The 16,934-nt window shown below is 32.3% G+C and overlaps 1 protein-coding gene across 1 annotated transcript; it reads right to left on the minus strand.

Moving 5' to 3' along the window:
* Positions 1-11,709: 11,709 nt before the first annotated feature.
* On the minus strand, positions 11,710-16,205 carry LOC115233859 (spermidine synthase). The gene is made up of 6 exons (XM_029804474.1): positions 15,940-16,205; positions 14,350-14,532; positions 14,126-14,246; positions 13,340-13,587; positions 12,989-13,217; positions 11,710-12,510 (listed from the first exon to the last, which is right to left on the minus strand). The coding sequence occupies exons 2-6, from the start codon at positions 14,478-14,480 to the stop codon at positions 12,355-12,357; spliced, it is 885 nt and encodes a 294-aa protein (XP_029660334.1). The 5' UTR covers positions 14,481-14,532; positions 15,940-16,205; the 3' UTR covers positions 11,710-12,354.
* Positions 16,206-16,934: the final 729 nt, after the last annotated feature.

Genomic DNA, 16,934 nt, shown 5'->3' on the forward strand with positions numbered 1-16,934 from the left:
ATACATTATGTCTATATATATATGAGCAATATATATTTTTATTTATTATAATAGTAAACAGCATCTATTGTTATTAGAAGAAAGAAAACCAAATAATAACAATTACTTCATTAAGTTTAATAAATATTTGCAAGCTTTAAATTTATTGCTTCCCCCAATTTTTTGCTAATAGCAAACGTTTTACATGATTTCCACATTGAGAAAGAGAGAGATTGAGAAAGAAAAACAGATATACATATATTTATCTATCTTTTATATGAAAAAGTTTTTCTGTTTATGGCAGAATTAACATTTGTAATATTATATTATCATATGAATAGATATGCTCGTCATATTGAGAAGAGTGTTTAAATAATATTAGATCAAATGCTATTTTGAATTTCAAATGACACAAGTTCATAAAAGCTGTCTCATAAAAGTCAGAATCCCGCAGGTAGCTGAATCCGGCGCACAGGAGAAGGGAAACGTCGGTGGGGAAAGCAAAGAAATTTATAGTTTTCAATTTTCCGTTTGTCCGGACATGCGGGACGCAGTCGTATGCAAGCAAGGCATTCTCTCATTTAACTCGTCCAATATGACACGCTCTTTGTTCCTGAGAAAGATGAGATACGTTGTCTCTCTTTTATGAAGATTTTTTATCACCAGTAATCGATAATCCACGGATTCACGATAACGAGAAGTACGATATACGATTATACATGTCACTGCACAGTACAAGCGCAGAAAAAACATATCCGACGATCTAAATATATCTTTTTAGAGCGTAATAAACTTTTACAAATGATAGTCTAAGTCTAAAACTAATATTTTTATTTGTATCAAAATAAAAAACAATAAATGTTAATGTTAGATTTCTGTTGTGTATTTATTTATTTATCAATACACGTCGATTCATTGGATTGATTAGCGATTAATCGATTACTACAGCATGTCAAGGCAAGAATTAAATGTAATGCATGTCCATCCATAAATGGTGCAGATAAATCGGTCGAATTTGTACGATATAATTTTACGCAATTTGGCCGCTTTTGTTGGAGCGATTAGCCAATGAAGTCAATGAAACAACGATGCAATAAAACGCAAAATGTCCAATATCTTACGATTCAATCGCACGAATAAGCAGATTAATATGAAAAATCATTTATTGTCATTACGAATGAAATCAAATAGGCAAATTAACCCGTTTACTGTACAGTAATCAACATTGATGCACATTTAGCGGTACATTATCTCACACAGGAATCCTACACATTTGTGTCAACACTGATGATTGCCCATTTACATATTATTGCATACGATACGACGTATTAGATGGATTATAAATTCACTAGATCCAATTCAGAAGCATCAAATACTCATAAATTGTTTTAGAATATAATATATTATAATTAGATTTTCCTCTGAAAAAGTAATAAATAATTAAAATTAATAAATTACTGCATTAATATAAAGCAAGTGCGTGCCAATATAAGTGATGCACATTACATAAATTTAAAAGAATACAACAAATTCGTTTAAACAAATAAACAACAAATTATATCGTAACAAAACAAATACATGAAAAATTTATATAAACAAATATATACAAAATAACGAAGCAATTCGTTTCTATTTGACTTCTTTTCTTTTTATCAAATGGGCGCGGGAGAAAAATATATAATAGTATTTTAATAAAGTATATTAAGCGAGATTAGTAACAGAATGTGCTAGATATGTGTTGATTACAGCTCGACGATACTGCTTCACTCCATCTTGAGTTACTTCTCACTCCTCAAGCATAGACGGAAGTCTATTCCAAAGTTACAGTCAGGGTATGCTTCCAATCTGTTGAAAATGATCGAGTTTCAGCGTTGTATACGAACACTGGGGTAGATTGTACCAGCAATTATCCCACGATTGACCGTCTAGATTAATAAAGTTATAATTACTATATGTCGCATGTATCAACGTGGATCAGATCAAGCGCCTAGATAAACACAATTTATTTCATGCAAGTAATGCAGAAACGCTATATGTAATCGCGATGTGGTCATATTAATGCCGAAAAACCAAGCACATATGTAATTTGCATTTATTAATGGATTAAAGAAATGATAATTATGGCGATTGGTGATAATCTCGAGAGCTCTAACTTTAATAATATATATTCCTTTTAATTCATTAACATAGATATTCCGTTATAAATGCAAAGTCACTATCAACTCCATTGTACGCACACACACACATATACATTTCGATCATTGATGCATTTTACAATGCAAGTTATGAAATATTAATCATAATGCTTTCGCCTACTCGGGATTAAATTGATAGCTGATTCATATAGGGTGATCATAAGCTAGTATAAAAGATATATTTTGTTTAAAATTTTTAAGTTTAATGCAATTTAAATCTTAAATATCTCAAAATATTATATCTTGAAGTATTTTTTATCATTTATACTAAAATAGCAATATTGAATATAATTATACTTTATTTCTTTTTTATGAATGTGAATTAATGGTAATATGTGAAGAGCTTGTACGCTTATTTCTTTTTCAAAATTTCTTTATCGATTACAGCAAGAATGAGCAAAATAAATTGTTTGCACGATTTGAACGTCTAAACATTTGTATTTGATCGTTCTGTAAATATCTCTATTTTCAATTCATGACAAGCAACTCAGTTTATCCTTGTATCAACATTCCGGTTCAAATATTGACGCACTCCACCGTGCCTTGGCGCAAGTTTCTTATTACATGCGCATAATTTGCGCAAAAAATATCATCCATCATTCCCACGAACGTCGGTGCATTATCCATTGTCGACAAATTTCGAACTGAAGATGTATACGCTTTCTGGTTTAACTCTTTCAGCTTCAATATTCTTCAGTAGGAAAAAACGAAAAAAACATTCTTGTTCATGCTTCAAATATAAAATATAAAAAGAAAGATCGATGTATCTTGGTAAACCAATTTACCAACTTATTAACTGAAATTATTAGATATAAATCTCTAAGCAGATTTTATAAATGACGCGTGCTATTTACTTTTTGATCCGTATCATTACTGTAGAACATGTTTTTACGGTAAAGAATAATTTATAATATACTTCTCAGCGTTCTATAATTAAGTTTGGCTCGTCTCTCGCTCCTTGATTCTACGCTGATATTTTATAGAACAAAAGTCAGACCTCGTCAGAGAGGACCGCGAGCTTTCACGGCTCGTTGCAGGCATCGCAAACTCGCGAGACATGTGCCGTCTTTCAATAAGGCAGTACACCACGAATATTCGTCTGCCCCGAGAATCTGAGAAGATTCTACCGTTGGCGTCTTGCGGTTTTGAAATTCCGCGTCGATACTTACCCGTATCGCTTTGTCGATACCGATAATCGACTTGCTTGCGCAGCAAGAGAGAGAGAAGCGCGCGTTCATTCACGCTTAAATAAACTTATTTCTTTCTACCTATCCTACTTTTGTGCATTTTTCCGCGCTTTTGCGCTACGAAAAAGATACGTCGATGTGTAATGCAATGGCATACAATTGAACCCCGCCCGCAAGAGATACGCCGATCTCATATTGGAAAAGCAAAGAACATATAAAACGGATGCAAAGCATGCTATGGTGAAACGAGCGAACTTTAAAAACTGCAACGAATAATGCTTAGTATTACATAGTTTTCTAAAATATACGCGTAACTGGCGACAGAAAATGTTTATTGATAATTGATATTGATATTTTATTTATTTCCGATTTATATAATTTTTCCGAATATACGCTTCATTAAGAGCGTTACTTAATATCGCAATAATTATGAATTAAAATATTTTTTTAAGAATAAAACAACAACACATTGAGTGACGTTTAAATTATATATACAGGTGAATATTGTAGACGGAAAAAGCGTATATCGTTGGAAATGGACTTTAGAAAAAGAATTTATATCGTCCAGCATCATATTTCTTTTTCCCGAACATCGCTGTCTTTGCAAATATCTTTTACGAGAGCCAAATTTTGGCGCAGACATACAGGGGCGCGCCTTGGTATATTCTCCGATGCTTTGCTCCAGGTCAACATACGCGTAACCGCCGTTCGCGCCGCTCCCGTTTCGAGTCGTGGTCGCCGCGGTTCCATCGAGACAGTCGTGAGCGATGCAGGGAAAACACTCACGCGTAAATTCATCGGATATTCAGAAATGAACAGCGCCGGTAGATCGAGCTTGCATATTCATGAATTTTGTCTCTGACGTGTGTTTACGCGGTCCGGTCATTTAATAAAGAATAGCTGCAAACGAAACCGCTTATCCTGCAATTGCGGCATCCAACAGAAAAACTTAAAATAATCTTCCTATTTTCTAAATTATTTCAATTTATTTCATTATACATATATTATAGAGTATGTATTACAATAGTGTATATGTAGAGAGCATCTAGATCTCACATATACTATGTGGAACAGAAAAAATTCACTACGCTTTGTAACGAAGAAAGTAATTAATCAATTGTATATTATATCAGTATTTTTATGGCATTAATAGTATGATATAAATCGAAGATACATATTTTGATACATTTATTATTTGGATAATAATATTTGGAATAAACAATCTCTCTCTTTGTAAACTAAAGATATTTAATTAAAATATTTGACAAATCTGTTGTATAGCAAAAAAAAAACAAAACTTATATAAAGAATTATTAATCATATATTTAGTAAACAAGTTATCTCTCTCTTTGATTGTTTAAATATTTCAAAACGCAGACATCAAAATGGATTGAAATGAACAGGCGAATAATAATATATTTGCTTACTTTTATACATATATTTACACGATGATTCCCGAATCGATGGGATTTATTTATATGGACATTAATCGGATATCTTAATGCCCTCGTTTATGGTCGTGCACAGACAGTTGTTTAATCCTCCCTTGAGATATCCTCATTTAGTTAATCCCATCTCACCGTATACCGCTACAATTTACAGATAGCCTTGAGAAAGGTGAAGCCTCAGTAATTCATCGCGAAAACTGCTCATGTGATGAAGCGGAGGTTTCTTGATTAAACTATCGTCGTTAAGCGGCATATATATATATATATAAATAAACAAGAGTTGGACTAAAAAAATGTACATCATGATGTAGATCATAAATATCTACGAAAAAAATTTTCTACTTCATAGTAAGATCCAACACAAGTACAGCTTAGCAAATATAATTAAGAAATATTTTATCCTAAAAAATTCTAAGATAAAATTAAAAGATACATATTTTATAAATATAATACATATATAATATAATATTAAAGCGGTTAATGCAAGTATAAAAACTCTGTCTTTCTCTCTCTCTCTATTAAAAGACGGCGATGTGGACATATCGATGAAATTTAATCTCGAATGACTCAAATGTTTGCTCTTATTGGTATAATACATAAGTAAAAAACTAAAATATTTATTCGCGCATAGTAATAAATCTGACCTAACAGTTAATCGAGAAAATTCGCGTCATTACAATTGTATGCACATATAGAGAGAGCATATATTATTATAGTATAAAATATTAAAGTGTTATTACCTGTATTGTCATAATGGCATTTCACGGTTTTGTGCGATCTATCCGAAACTTGCGCAATCTAAGTATAACCATTAGTCAATATTAACAATATTGGCAGGTATGATACATTGTTCGTATGTGCCATCCGTGAGTAAACAATCCATCAAATAAACTATTTACATAATATATTGATGTAGCACTAACTAATCTATCAATTGCATCTAGTCGCATGTAAACACACAAATAGAGATTTCAACGTATCTATGTTATAATATTACACATCTTGATTTCGAGAATGAAATATAGATTTGAATACAAATCCGCCTTCCCGAAATTTAACGGACGTATTTAAGTTTTGTACGAGATTGCTACTCAACACGGGTATAATAGAGGCATAGATTAATAACATATTCATCGCGACATGCATTGCAGTGGCTTGCATGCATCGATAATGTATGGCTGCATTGATAACGGTCAATCGCTAGGCGAGAGTATCTAAATTTAGAGCGCGCGCGGTGAGTGCCTGTTAGCCGTTAACTAAATCTTGACACTGTCGGGGGGTGCAGGTTCGGTTCTCTATGTCTCGGTTAATATTTCCCGCACGCAAGGCATCGAATAGGCGGCGTCATTGACCACCGCTAAATCGATTATTACTTGTTTGCATTTATTGGCTACGCGTAATAAAATTCGTACGTGGATCCGTGCCACTTGGAAAATGTGACAATCATTAATTATTTAAACTTGTGCAATATCTTCTATTAGATAGAAGAATTTGGCAATCCATCTAGAAAATGATAAAACTTCAACGATATTATTGAGATTTTTTTAGGAAATTATATTCTCTTTTTATATGTGTGAGGTTCTCTTCTAACTTCAACTTGTTTTTAAATTGCAACCTAGAAAATATTGCACATGTCATAAAAATCTCATAACAGACGATTTTGTTTCATTTGCATCATACTCTCCGGATATCTATGATAGCGGAATATCATCTGTTCCTGAAATTCTAAAAACATTAGTAGCGGAAACATGGTTAATTCTTTTCTCTAAATTATCGAACTATTTCTATTAAAAAAGTTGAATTTTGTATTGAAATGGCATTTATAATTTGAATAAAATTATTAAATATAATACAACCTATTATGTAAAATATTTAAAATATATATTGTTTTTTATTAAAAGAATTTTATTGAAAAAAAACATTTAACTTTTTGCATGTGAGACCCGCGATAGAGCTTTTAATTATAATTTTTTAAAAATTCAAGAATCTGAGAAAGAGTTTAAAATTACTTGAACAAAGAAAGAAACAAATTATATTTTGTTGAATAGCATAATTTATCGTTAAATGTCAACGATCGTCGATGATCCTTGAAAAGTTAAGGTTTCGGGGATGCAACTTCGACTTGGCGCATTTAAAGCGCTCGATATCCGAGCCTCTTCCTTTTAACACCGTGAAATTGATCGACGCTCCACGGATTTTAGCAGCTTTCATATATCCGTAAAATCTTCGTCAACCCGAAAATCCATCCATCAAAATCGGATGACGCGCGCGTAGAAAGAGAGAGAGAGAGACAGACATAGAGGAAAAGGAACCAACTATGAAAATTCCTTCCGCAAATTTTTCGACGTTGATCGGCGCGATGTCAGTACGTGCGCGCGTTTATCAGACGCAGCGTTGTGTAAAGCGTTTCCGTTCGCTGGACCCGTCTGGAATTTCGCGATTGTGAGATTCGGTTTTGCGAAGATATCGATCTCGGGATAATTCCCCGCAGCACTGTCGATTTGCCGTTTCATCGATAATTCATTAACCCAGAAATGGATCGGGTGAATATATCTCAGGTCAATATGGTGCAGATTATAATGATCTTGGGCCAATTTGAATCTGATGATCGCAGGTTTATTGCCGACCGATCGATAATTTCCACCATTTGAATACACCAACAAATGATGCAAGACTCTATTTGATTTGTGTTGGCTAATATTTGTTAAAACATATACTTGAGAAAGATATCAGTCGTTACATCTAATGCAAACCAATCTAGGAAATTAGGAAAGTTTAATGCATACATTATTTAATTATTAAAGTATTACATTAAAACAAGAATATGTAACAATTTTGTATTCTTCAAACATTAGTTTCTCTACAATTACAATATGATATCTTTACCGTTATTTATATCACAGAGTTCAAAAACATAATTAATTTAAAACCGTTACTTAATAATATAATATATACCCATTCTCAATCTTCGCCTGATATATACCGTCGCCAATCACGGATTACGGGATAAAGTTTCTCGCAGCCAGAAAATATCCCGACGAATAAATTCGGCGGCCGTCCCGACGCGTATTGTGCGAGCTGAAAAGTTACAGGGGATGATATAGCCTCGCGGCGCACCGTAATAGAACTTATAAGGTGGATATAGGAAAGTTGCTTTCTTCGCCAGAATTCCAGACTTTCCCCGGGACTCGTTCGAAAATCACTTCATAACCTTCGATCGTATCCCTAAACTTACAAATTGTCCGCAGAACTGTACTTTCCGAAAATACCAAGACATAGTATCGTTTTTCTGCTCTGTCTCGCCGATACAGATGATATATCCGCGCCCGAGAAAAAAAGAATCATCACATCGATTACTTTAATACTTGTACATTTTGTCTGATATGCAATAACGTGAACATTTTTTGCTGTTTTGATTTAAAAAGTTTCTAAGTTTGATCTATCACACACACATAAAGAGATACAAGTATATCTATGCATTTGTGCAATATAGTTACTTATTTATTTGTATTATTAATTAATGTAACAATATAATTAAAAAAAATAAAAAAGAGATTTTGCAGAATATCGGTGGTTAAACAACACTGTTGCATAGCACGATTTATGAACAGACTTTTTAACTTTCGTGGGAACAATAATTTACGGATCCCATGAGAGCGAGTGGTCCGCGCTTCGCTCTACGTTAACTAATAAGTCGCATTGCCATATAGACAGATGGTCAGACCATTGCGGTTTGCGAGATGTAGTTGGTAACATCGAGGAGGAATCATTTGGGGATATTAAACGTAGTTAACGATCCATAAGCTTCTCTGAAATAACCGCTATACACGGAATCGCTATAATTAAAGTCGGTCTGATATATTAGATTACTTTATTAGTTAAATTTGATTTTATAGACATATAATATTATTACATATTTATACATATAAAAAAATTTTTTATTTACTTTGTAGTCTAATTTTATGAAAAATCACATGATGTAGCTGACAATTAAGAAATGACAATTTTTCCTTTGTCATTCGTATAAAAACACAAATTTAAAAAAAAATTAAATTTCTTGTTAATGTATTAAAAATTAAATTCGCAATCGCATATGTTATGTTGTCAAAAACGCGCATACCCGCACATTTCATACAGTCATAACGCTCGATATTTGCATTGGCATGATCAAATCTTGCGGATGAATGCAAAACACGCACAATCTGCATATAATGATCAGCCAATGTTAGCAATATTGGAACGCAACATCCATTTTCAAACACACGTGCCAAATTGCTTGGATCTAGAATACGATATATAACTTTATAATGCCGTTTGTGTCATATCATTTGTCAAATAGAACGGAATATTGGTATCACTCGCTGCCTGTTGCGTATATACGTTGTACTTCCATCAGCGTCACATGGTAAGAAAATAAAAAAAAAAGATACAGATGAATCAAACAAAGAGAATATTTTAATTTTACAATAACAGAATATATCAAATTTCATATTATATAATTAATCAGTTTGCGTATTTCAATAACTAAACCGTTGCTAACAGTATTGCTTTCTTTTTACTGTACATTAATCGTTGATTTTACAGACGATCTGGACGCAATAAGATACCTTTGTCATTCGTATAAAAACACAAATTTAAAAAAAAATTAAATTTCTTGTTAATGTATTAAAAATTAAATTCGCAATCGCATATGTTATGTTGTCAAAAACGCGCATACCCGCACATTTCATACAGTCATAACGCTCGATATTTGCATTGGCATGATCAAATCTTGCGGATGAATGCAAAACACGCACAATCTGCATATAATGATCAGCCAATGTTAGCAATATTGGAACGCAACATCCATTTTCAAACACACGTGCCAAATTGCTTGGATCTAGAATACGATATATAACTTTATAATGCCGTTTGTGTCATATCATTTGTCAAATAGAACGGAATATTGGTATCACTCGCTGCCTGTTGCGTATATACGTTGTACTTCCATCAGCGTCACATGGTAAGAAAATAAAAAAAAAAGATACAGATGAATCAAACAAAGAGAATATTTTAATTTTACAATAACAGAATATATCAAATTTCATATTATATAATTAATCAGTTTGCGTATTTCAATAACTAAACCGTTGCTAACAGTATTGCTTTCTTTTTACTGTACATTAATCGTTGATTTTACAGACGATCTGGACGCAATAAGATAATTTCAATCAGTGCACACGGTTGAAAAAACTCGCCACGCTTGACAGACGCGTAAACAACACAAAGTTATGCGTCCCTTTGTAATCCATATCGCTAACGATATGGACGTCTGACCTATATTCCGGTATTCTACTGCGTCGGGCACTGTGCGAATCGAAAGCGTCGAATGTCCAAAAAATCGATCGCGTTTGCCGAAGCGAACAGGTCCTGAGTAACTCGGAGCTGCAAAGCTGTGACGCAAGCGTTGCATACATACACATATATACACACATATGTATATGTGTACATCAAATGCAAGAGCGATATTTCATTTCCTCACGAATATTTTTGTGGAAAAGAAAGAGAGAGAAAGAGAGAAAAAGAGACACGACTGAAAATGTAGATAACGAGCATAATACCTGCCTACCAATGTAATCATTCCGAACGGATCGTCGCCGATGAACACCTGGTATACGGCTTCTTTAATCTTCCCGGCGTGTGACGTAGACGAGCGAGAGTGAATGCGCTTCGAGAGGAACGAGCGCACCGCAAAAGGATGTACCTCGTAGGAGGAAGCGCTAAATATTCTTCCAATCTCAGCTTTAACCGCGCACCGGAGGGAAGATTGCGCCGGATTAAAGGGACGCGCTGGGCTCTTTCTGCCCGGATTCCGAGCATCGGATCTCGGAATTGCGAAATCCGCAATCGCGCGGATACGTCCGCAAACGCCTCTCTCCGACGCCCCAGCCCTTTCGCGTAATAAAATCCGCAAATCGGATGTTTACAGAGGGTTTCCCTCTCCCCGAGACTCGAATGTATCTCTCCCGTCTCGCTTCTTTTCTCACCTCATTTTACTTTGAAAATACTCGCTGCTGTCCAGTTGAGCTAATTCATGAATATGCTGATTATTATGAATGTGCGATTCCGCGAACGCTGCTGATAATGCGTCGTTTCCGCGCGTTCATGGAAATTGTAAGATCCGATAGAGAGCCGAGAATTAATGAGATCGCGAGAATATCCACGATTGCATCGTCATCGTTTTCAGCAACGGAGACTCTTTGCAACGCGACGCTTCACAGACAAAGTGTTCGTGTTTCAATTGGCATAATTTTTATTTCTGATTTGCAACCAGTAATTGATATAATTAGTGCAATCGAATACAACGTAATAATTTAACATTATTCACGTTAATATAGTTTAATTTAATTTAATTGTATTTCAAAGAAACGGATAGCTGTGACAAGTGGACGATAAAGTTATTACTTTAATTATTCAAGTTTTATTTTCCTGTACTAATTTGAAAACATTAAACTTTACTATTCTGTTTATTTTTAGAACTCACAGTTTTTAAAAATTTTGATCTAGAATTTTTGGAAAAGTAAGCTAATTGCGTTATCAATTTAAAATAAAATTACGATATGTTAAAATTATTTACAGTAATATCTTGTGTAAAAAAAACAAAAAACAAAAGAGAAATGCTAAAATCTCATGATTATACTAATGCCGATGTACACATCTGATATAAATAAATAATATTTTGTTTTATTCAACGTTTTATCATTGATGTATATAAATATATTGACCACTAATTACTAAATAAAATGTGTTTTTGATGTTGTTTCTGCATATAAATAAAAATAGCTTATTTTATTATATCTTAAAGATAAACACAACAATTTAAAATATTTGATATTTATAAATTCTGTAAAATGTAAATTTATAATTTTTTTATATTTTTATTTTATGTTGCAATATTAAATCTTGTCTTCCAAGATTTTACATTTGTCGACATGTTAGCAATAACCGGTTAAACAGTTAGAAATACTTTGATGTACCATTGGAATGAAGCAATATATAAAAATCAAAATACATAAATTACATTATAAAATTTATTAAATTTCGCTTAATTATATTACAGAATTTAGAATCTGTATGGACCACTTCTATTTACACACAAAAGCTATTTGAACTTTGGATTTAGAACTTTAATACTTTAACTATTGCTGGTAAAATGTAAGCATTCTTACTTACCATATCGACGAGATATATTTAAAGATTACCAACCTTAGGTAACGCTTTGTCATTATTAACAAAGTCGGTTCAGAAATAATCTAAGAAGACTAATTAAAAACAAATATAATTTTGTAAAAATATGCAATATATGTATATTACTATAAAAAAAAAAAAAAAAATTGGAAACACCACACGTTAAAAATTGAGCTATTTTTTAACCGCTGAAACTCAGTTAAAAATCATTGTAGACAAAACATTAAAAAACCATTTTGAGGTTTCCACTTTAATACGCTATTGTAATAGTTTTTTTAATTTTTTATTAAAATTTTTTAGCAAAATGTCCTTAAGCATTTAGTTAATGTTACTTTGAGCAATTGTTAAACTCTTCTCTATGAATCTTGGTAAGACGAAAGCAGCTCGATGTACCTTGTCATTATAGTATTTTATTTCCATTCGATCGAGATCTTCTTCATTGAATATCCTCATTGGTTCTGCAAAATTTGATTGCTAAAAAAAAAAGCAATTAAAAGTTTATTAAATCTATTTTCAAAAGATCGGTTTAAAGATTGATGCGACACAAAATTTATATTAAAAAGAAAATTTGTCTAGATCGTATTTCTATTCATAAATACAAGTATTTTTAATTTGTATTTTCTCTTGTTCATATATACAAGATTAGATTTTTTTAAATGTTTTCCCGTATTATAGTTAGATAGTTCTTATAGTTTTTATTTTACTTGAGCAATCAAACCTCATTCATAATCGAAACTATTACAGTCACAAATGTTTATATAATTATTGCAAATTTATGTCAAAAACTTGACTTCCAGATATTGCAGAAATTGCATCGAATTCTCTTTTCTCTCCCCTTCCCTCCCCCTTTCTATTAATAATCAATCACACAATCAAGTTCTCCTTCTCCATAGAAAAATACAAAAAATATTTTTCTTTTATTGTCATATATTATACCATGTTTAATACTAACGCTGTTTAAGCTCCCAAGGATGAAACCGATTTGACCCGTGGGGTATGTCGGTACTGCTGTTACTGCGTAGGTGGCGACGGGGAATACGGTTTTGCAATGCTGGAATGTACTCTGCACTTGTTGCATGCTTTCCCATACCGTACCAGCCTGGCTGGCAATGATTCCATCAGATTTCAATGCTGCCCTCAGTAATTCATAATACGGTTGCTTAAAAAGATGTTCAGCAGTAAAAAATTATTAGTATTATTTATAATACTGTTTCTCTAAGAAATCGTACACTTCTTTTTCGTATGAAAATTATGCATTTATCTTTATTATAAGATATTAGAGAAGTATGCGCGAGATTACTTGCCTACGGGATCGCTGCTGTCAGTGATAATGACATCGAATTCTCCACAGTGATTTCTCAAAAATTCGAAACCGTCGCCAACAACAACAGTTACTTTAGGATTGTTAAGACCCAGACTCAAGCGAGGCAAATATTGTTTACAGACCTCGATAACTCTGTCGTCAATGTCCACTAGCGTGATACGTTCTACGTCCGGATGTTTCGCGATTTCTCGAGCAGCTCCACCATCGCCACCTCCGACTATTAAGATCTATAATATGACAGATTATATTTGCCTAAAGATACTAATTATATACAAGATTTCTTTATTATATATTCAAAAAATATTAATAATACGAAATATATAATATACATATATATAATATTTGACTTAATATGGTCATTGATGTGATCAATATACTTCGTAAGACATAAAATTATCTGATATTTTATCTAAAAAAAACTTTATCTTTATTAAAAACAAAGGATAATTTGTAAGACTTTGCCGACTCTATTATTAATTATTGGCTATTAATTTAAATATCACTTTTGTATAGGTATAACACAATATAAACTCTGAATAAATCGTTATAAGTTTGAAATTTGAGACATTAGTGGCAAATCTAACGATAAGATCGACTGCACACAAGCAACAAAGAAATGCAGCATCATCTTACGTACGTATTACATTTTATCATGCATTGCTATTATTATTTAGATAGTGTTTAAATGCGTGTCAAATTAATGCTGAATTTTTCTGTCGTTCGTACGTATATGCAGCATGCTATGAAATTAATATGTCAACTGACGTCTCTAGGCTTAGGATGGCTGCAGAGCGGCAGGTATGATATCATCTCATGATATGAGAACTCATCTTTCTCTGTACACTGTATCGCGCCGTCGAGCATCAAAGCTCTCCCATGTGATTTTCTGCAAAAGCAACACATATTTTTACATTTAAATCATATCTTACATTAAAAATATAACACCGTCTTAACAAGATTTTGCGCTATTGTGAAAAGAATTTACTCACGTTTTTACTACCAGGATTTCTTGAAATCGAGAACGCTCGGAATGCAGAACTTCTTCTACCTTCAACGAAAGTGCAATGCCAGGCCAAAGATCGCTCACTTCACTGAACCAACCCGATTTCATAATATCCATATTGGCGTAGTTTGTCGGATTATTTGCCAAACTATACTCTGCGTGGAAAATTCTAGAACAATGTGGAAATGAAGCTAAAGCAAACGTTAGATGTACATAGCGATAAAGCTAGAGCACACATTGGTTCCGAAAACGTCATTGAGATGCACACAGCTCGGAACAAAAGCTTGGAGCGTTGTTATTGAAGGTGAAATAATTCTATGGATCTGGCAAACTTTGTACAAAGAAGGAAAGAAGTTTGCTGACATAATGCACTTTATGCTGCCGTAATAAATTTCGTTCAATTTTTATATGAGTAGCAAAAGATTTGTACTTCGATAGTTTCTATTTGCAAATTATTTCGCTATAAGATAACAGATTGATTCTTTTGCCATTACTGACAAGAGAATTTGCTACAATAATAAAATATAATGACAAATTAGAAAGATTGTGCTTTTTTTTCTCTCTCTCTCTCTCTTTCTCTTGGCTCCAAAAATTTAAAAACAATCAAGTTCATATAATTACGATAATTTCAGCGAAGCATTTAATTTTTAATTATTTTTTATAGCAGAAAGAAATGTGAAAGAATCATTACAATGACTTTGTTTTTGTCCTATGATATGTTAAATACATTAAAATACAAAATTTTCATAAAGTAATGTTTCTGTTTTAAGTGTATTTACAAATTTAAAATTAAATTGTATAACGTGAAGTACTAAACGATAAGTTTTTCATTTTATTTAAATTGAATTTTGATAAAGATGTTTAGATCAGTTTGATAAGAAGGTTTCCTTTTTCTTCCTATATACAAATATATAAAACATTTCAAAAAAGATTTCTAGTTATAATTATTTTGCCATAAATTCGATCACAACTAATAAAACATTTCTACATTACACACGTAATCTATGCTAATTAAATTACTTAATTGCGTAATCCTTATAATTTCTGCCAAGTATATAATACATGCAATATTAACGAGTATATTGCAAAAAAATAATTCTTGATAAATATTATCTTCCACATACATAATTAATACTTCTGTTAATCACATTTTAAGATTATTACGTAAAGCATTATCGTAAGATACGAGAGAAATTTATAATGATATATATTTATAGAGTTATTTTGAATTACTTCTTGAATTACTTCACTGTAAATGCAAATAAATTTATAAGCACAAATATAATCACGAAACAATTTAGTGATATTAATAGTGTGCGAATGAAATATTAATTTTAATAAATAATTTTTTAAACAAAATTTTTGAAGTTTTATATTTTAATTTTTGAGCATAAACATTTAAACATTTACAACAATTTTACTATAAAATTTTTTTAATTTCTTTGAATAAAAAATAAACGATATACATAATCGGAACCCAACTTATCGGTTAGTAAATTAAAGAAACCACGTGTGGCATTCGTCAGCAATGCAATAATAATTAGGTAATTCATTAATTATAGATGCTACGACTTACTTCGTTTATCGATGATGTGCTAATATCGTTATAAACGTCTAAGAGATATCCTTTGGATTGTGCGTCGTTTAGAGAAATTCGCGGCGTATTTTGTCATGACATGCATACAATATGTCTGTATCCAAGCATGTAAAATGATAGATTGTCTAGGATGAACGTAGCTCGCCCGAAGGAAGCTTGAGTTAAACTGAGACGAAGATGTGCGTAGCTCTATAGTTTCTCTTTATAACTAACTTGACTGTTTGGAGTGTTTATCGTCTGCTAACACGCTGCCTGATAATGTGATGAGACTGATAAAGGTTTCTTCACATTAGGCGAAGGCACGCTTCAAATTATTTACGTGACGTATACGAATTACAACATTAATGATATTAAATAATAATAAATTTTTCTCTATAATATTTAAAAAAAAATTATCTCTTTTTGTTTATACATAACGAAGAAATGATATGATTCAATACAATGTTTCTTATAAGAAATAAAAAGAATGGATGTGTATGGCATAAAATATCTTTATGAATGCCAATTATATCTAATACAATTAATGCATTTGACTGTATACATACTGGCTGAAAATGTAGCTCTTCTTGTGTATCACTCTGATGCACGAAAATCTTGCTGGAAAATATTTTTCACAATGTGAGAAACACAACGTGTTTAGTATGAATGGGCCCTGCTAACACATGCGGACCACTAGATAGTAGATAATACGCTTGAACTTTACTCTTCGTTTTCAAAGACATGCGTACTCTCAACAGAGCGAGCCACTAGAAACAAAAAATAAAGACAAACACTTTCTTTTATATAAAAGAAATGAAACGTTTTTTTTCAGTGCTACCTGAGTCTTTGAATTTTAAATTCAAAATACTGGCAGTTAAGACCTCTGGCAAAATGCTATCAATATGGTATGTGTTCAGGTAGATTTTAGTCTATACCTAAGTGAAGTTCAGTTCAAAAAGTTAAGCCATTGCTTATATTGTAAAATATTTTGAAAA

Source organism: Formica exsecta, unplaced genomic scaffold (genome assembly GCF_003651465.1).
Source record: "Formica exsecta isolate Colony F162 unplaced genomic scaffold, ASM365146v1 scaffold191, whole genome shotgun sequence".
NCBI classification, from domain to species: domain Eukaryota; kingdom Metazoa; phylum Arthropoda; class Insecta; order Hymenoptera; family Formicidae; genus Formica; species Formica exsecta.